Here is a 4,981-nt window from a genome sequence, read left to right on the forward strand (position 1 = left end):
GGCCAATGGGGGTGCAGAGACCCCCACGAAGCCGGAAGGGCCCTGCTGGGCCATTGGGCTCCGGGCTGTGCGGCGGGCGTCGGAGGCGACTTCTGGCACCTGGACAGGTACAGACGCCTCCCCGGGTTCCCGCCTCCCCTTCCCTCTCCCATCCTGAGGCTGAGGCTGGGATCTGGGGGCGGGCGCGGGGGCGGCCCGAATCTGGCCCTCCCGGGAGCACATCTGGCTCGCGCTCCCAGTCGGCCAGGGAAGCACATCTGGCTTGGCTCGTCCGTTTCTCGGGGGCGCTGGGCTGGGGGCGGTGGAAGGTGTCCATGGAGAGGTCCCGGGGGAGGTCGGTGGGACCCCGCACCTAATCACCCCCACCCCCACCCCCCAGGATGGGCGCCAGCTCCCTGTCGGAAGATTACCGTCTGTGCTTGGAGCGGGAGCGGCGGAGGGGAAGCTCGGGCGTCTGTGCAGACCCCACTCTGCGGGACGTGCTCTGGCAGATCCTCGTGGAGGATTTCGATCTCCACGGGCTGCTCCAGGACGACGCCCTGGCCCTTTTCACCGATGGGCTGTGGGGCCGAGGAGACCTGGCCCCCGCCCTGCGCAACCTGGCGCGGGCGTTCGAGCTTCTGGAGCTAGCCGCCGTCCACCTCTACCTCTTTCCCTGGAGGAAGGAGTTCACCACCATCAAGGTAGAAGCGGCCCGGGAATTCCCCAACTCCTCCCGGGCAAAGGGGAATCTGTCCTGAGTTCTGGGGCTGGGCCTGAGTCGTGTGCTGGGCACAGGATGGGGGCGGGGAGGAGGAATGCAGCCCGCACTTGACTAGGGTGGCTTGGGGGGGGGGGGGGGCGGCGGACCCTGGTTTTTCTCTCTGGGGCCAAGTAAATAGAGAAGTCATGGCCCAAGCCTCCGAACTTTGCCGGGCCTCCTAGGGACGGGGACACCAGAGGCTAGGCAATGTGCCCAAGCTTCAAAAATCACCTTTTGACCAATAATTTCATCCCCGGGGGATCCTGTCAATCATAGGCAGTTTTGCTAGAGTGGGGTTAAGTAGGTAGGTAGAAGAGTGGGCAGGATCTGGGGCCAGGTTCAAATCCCTTTCCGTAAGTCAGTTTCCTAGTGTGTAAAACAAAAGTGTTGGACTAAAATGATTTCTGAGGTCCCAAATGCTATGGGCGGATGGGGAATGAGGACAGACTAGAGAGAGGACCCAGTTCCTTAGCAGATGAAGATTCTGTGTCTGCACTCATCTCACTATCTTGCCTCCTGTTTATTCCATGCCCAGAAGCAATAGAGAATAAGGTTTCTCCAGGGTAGCAGTGAGATTGTCATGGCAATCAGAGTGCCAGCTAGAACGAGCTGGAAAAAGATTGCCCCAGCAACTTTGTGAATTCAGAATGTTGGGGAGGTAGCTGAGTGATGTCATCTTGGGCAGCGTGGGAGAGTAACACCTCCACTTGGTTACTGTGGCAACACCAGCCTCACCAGGAACGTTGGGGATAACTTAGAAAAACCAGGTTATCTCAGCGGTGACATCTGCTGGTTGGTCCAGCAGCATACCAGCGTCTGAGAGTAGGGGTTCTTAACCTTTCCTTGGGACCCCTTTGGCAGTCTGGTGAAGCCTAGTGATCCTCGTCAGAGCAGTCTTTTTTAAATAATGGAAGGAAATGCTCAATTTCAGTTTCAGGTTAGTGAAAATATTTAATTTTTTTTTCTCCACTCAGGTTCATGGATCCCACAAATTAAATTGTCCATGGACACCTAAAAGGGGTTAGGTCCCAAGTTAAGCACCCCTGATCTATAAGAAAGAGTGTTGGATTTGGAGCCAGAGGAGATCTAATGACATTGTAACCCCAGAAAGTCAGCCTTTCTGACTCTCTTTCTCATCTGTAAAATGAAAACTTACATTACCAACTTCACAGAGTTGCTGAAAAGAAATCCTTTGTAACCCAATAGAAATCTCAGTTATTGATGGATAGGGAAAAGAGTGATGGTAGGCTGAGCACCCCTAATTCAATAACATGGTTCTTTTTGGTTACAGACATTTTCCGGGGGCTATGTCCACTTCCTGAAGGGTGTGCTTTCAGAGGATCTCATTACCAAGTGCTTCCAGAAGATGGGCTACACCAGAAGGGATGAACATCACCTGGTCGTGGCCACTCCACCCCCAGGCTATGAGCTAATTCAGGTGGCTCTAGGCTGCTTTGCTCTGAGGTTGGAGTGTGAAATTCTAGGGGAGATCCTGACCAAGCTGGGAACCAGCCTGCTGTCTGCGGAGGAGCTGATTGAGGAGCGTCGAGCCAGCGGTGATGTGGACACGTGTGTGGACCGGCTAAGGAGGCGGCTGGCTGGACTTGGAGAGCCGTCCACGAGACCGTTGGTTAGTTACCCCGCTGGCATTGACTTGTATAGTGATATGCTGGAAGAAGGTCCTGAGGAGGATTCCTTGTATGGTGAGCCCCTCGCCGAGCCAGAGTCGCCCTCTCCAGAGCTCGCCTATCAACCCCCTATCTGGGAACAGAGTGCCAAACTGTGGGGCACCGGCCACTTGGCCTCCAGTGCCAGGGAGCTTCAGGACAATGGAAGCAGCTGGGAGTCTCCTATTGGGGAGGAACCAGTTGAGGAGAGCCTGTCCTATGAAGCCTTTGAAGAACCCACCGAAGAGAGAACCACCTTCTCCTTCATCGCCTTGCGGCGGGAGCTGACCCCAGAGGTTGCCGGGGGCAAGAGCCCCAGCCGTTCCCCTCGGCACATCAGGGCCAGTGGGCATCTTGAGGCTGCTGAAGGGACCCCTACTTCTCCCTCTGCTTCTGGTGGGGAGCCCCAGCGCTACCAGCTTCATGGTTGCTTGCCAGCGGGCACTCTGCCCACCTACTGCTGTGATACATGCTGCCAGCTCCATGCCAGCCACTGCCAGGCTGTCTATAGCTGCCGCTTGGGACACACCCTGCATGAGCTGCTGAGTGAGAAGCAGCGACGTCTCTGGCTTCAGAGGACCCAGCTGGACTCCCTGCTTTATGAGAGTCCCCCCAGGGCCAGGCCCTAGGATGAGTTGGGCCAAAGGTGAACTCCCCCAAGTTGTATGGCTTTCCCCCTCTTACCTCCAAGGAGAGAGCTGGCTTGTCTCCTGGTTGATGGAGGGGATAGGAAACTTCTAGCTCAGTAGGAAAGGAAGGAGTCCTTTAATCCTGATCCCCTGACCTAGACCCTTAGCCCCTTCTCTAATAACGGCCAGAGGTAGTGTTATCTGGGGGCTCAGAATTTAGGAGACCTGGGTTCCAGTTCCTTCGGTCACCAACTCATTGTGTGAGCTTTGTTAAGTCACTCACTGTCCCCATTTGTCACCGAGGAAATTTAGGTCCTGGAAGACTGACAACCACCCTATCAACCCCATGATATATTTGCAAACACTGAAAAAGCTTCAAGCATTATAACATCAGCTGGAATTATTCTGCAAGGGAATCCCTGTCTCTTGGAAATGGAAGTCAAAGTGAGTCTTTAGTGATGAGAAAGCCAGCTGGGTCATCTATAAAACCAGCCTCCCTCTCCCTGCCACCTTCAGCATCTAGGTGTGAGCCTTTCTGCCAGGGAGAGAACAGCCTTTTGGGCACTGGGAGGACCCCATGCAATGGCAGTCTTGGCATTTCATGAGCTGGGGCTGGCCCACCCTTCTGCGCTGCCCAGACAACTCCAACCAAAACATTCCTCTCCCACAAGACCCTTCTGACCAGCAAGGGTTGGGAGCACAGAGGAAGGATCTGTCCTGTGTAGGTGGCTGTATTAAAGTAAGGTGATTTAGTGTTCAACAGGGACCTTCTTTGCCTGTTCTTGAGTTCTTTTGCTGGACTGTTCCAGGGCCTTCAAACACATCATCTTTTCTCCCCCTCAGCTGATTACTGTAGGTGTGTTGAGAACAGTCATGTTGTTCAAGACACCCAGCACGATCAGCCTGCCTGGGTCTTCCCTTAATCTGACTCACAAATTTGGTCTGGTCCTCTTCTCTGAAACTTCTCTGCCCTCATTATATCCATATCCATTATTTCAGTACTCTCAGGTCTTGCCAACTTGGAGAGAGGAGTGGGTGGAAGATTTTTGTCCTCTCTGTTATCCCCCTCCCAGTGGAATGCTATGTTTGGCAGCAGCCAGTCAGGCGAAGTTTGAGCAGCCTGAAGGATCCCTCTTTGCTGGATGCTGAGAGTCAACAAGCATTTGTTAAAGGTTCACTCTGCCAGGTGCAGAGTGCCAGGGGGTACAGAATGGCAAAAACCAGGCCCTGACCCCAAGGAGTCCCCAGTCTAATAGGGCCCAGTGGGCCACTTGTCCTAGAAGGTGTCTGATCTTAGATGGAGACCAGAGGGTCATTTACTTAGCTCAATGGCTGTAGTGCACGATGTGAATGTAACATGTGAGGAAGGGGTTAAGAATTTAGCCTGAGCCTGCCCAGGTAAGGGGAAGAAGTGTCACCCTAGTTACGGACTTGGCTGGCCAGGCCACCATAGCTGCCAGCAGTTTGCAACCCTGAACCTAGGCTTCACACAATAATCTATTGAGCAAATGTCCATCTTGGTTTCTTCAGTGAATTTGGCCTATGACCAAACACTGTGTTAAAAAAAAAAATCCTTCCTGTCTTATTGGCAAATCTGCATTTAAAGAAAAAGCAGGGTGTGGGATAGGAGAGGAAAATGGGGAACTTTAAAAGTAGAGTCAGCAAAAAGGGGGCAGTGCCAGTAAAGTTTCCAGGGCTGGCTGCTGAACAGATATCCAAATTTAGTAACTGTCCCCCTCCCAGGTGATCATGGAGAGAGACGTGTTTGCAAAAACACCCCCAGATTAAGGTCAACCAAGAAAAATTGGTCATCTGCAAAGGAGCTGATTTGGAGATTTAACAAAGGTGCCTTTTTAAATACTTGGGTGAATGCCTCCACTTACTATCCACAGCCTTTTCTGAGAAAGGGTGTCCTGGGAACTATTGTATCCAGGGGCAGAGGC

The 4,981-nt window shown here is 53.3% G+C and overlaps 1 protein-coding gene across 1 annotated transcript; it reads left to right on the forward strand.

Annotated features, from left to right (window-relative positions):
- Positions 1-3,804, forward strand: SPATA2L (spermatogenesis associated 2 like). The gene is made up of 3 exons (XM_069085518.1): positions 1-107; positions 380-683; positions 2,034-3,804. The coding sequence occupies exons 2-3, from the start codon at positions 381-383 to the stop codon at positions 3,036-3,038; spliced, it is 1,308 nt and encodes a 435-aa protein (XP_068941619.1). The 5' UTR covers positions 1-107; position 380; the 3' UTR covers positions 3,039-3,804.
- Positions 3,805-4,981: the final 1,177 nt, after the last annotated feature.

The sequence above is a fragment of the Petaurus breviceps genome, unplaced genomic scaffold, assembly GCF_028583685.1.
Source record: "Petaurus breviceps papuanus isolate PSGF00001 unplaced genomic scaffold, PetGlider_PUasm1.0 176, whole genome shotgun sequence".
Taxonomy (NCBI): domain Eukaryota; kingdom Metazoa; phylum Chordata; class Mammalia; order Diprotodontia; family Petauridae; genus Petaurus; species Petaurus breviceps.

Bases quoted from the DNA above. Each gene is read 5' to 3' on its own strand.
- SPATA2L (XM_069085518.1), top strand. From the start codon at position 381: ATGGGCGCCAGCTCCCTGTCGGAAGATTACCGTCTGTGCTTGGAGCGG. The intron at 684-2,033 runs GTAGAAGCGGCC...TTTTGGTTACAG, and splicing joins AGGAGTTCACCACCATCAAG to ACATTTTCCGGGGGCTATGT.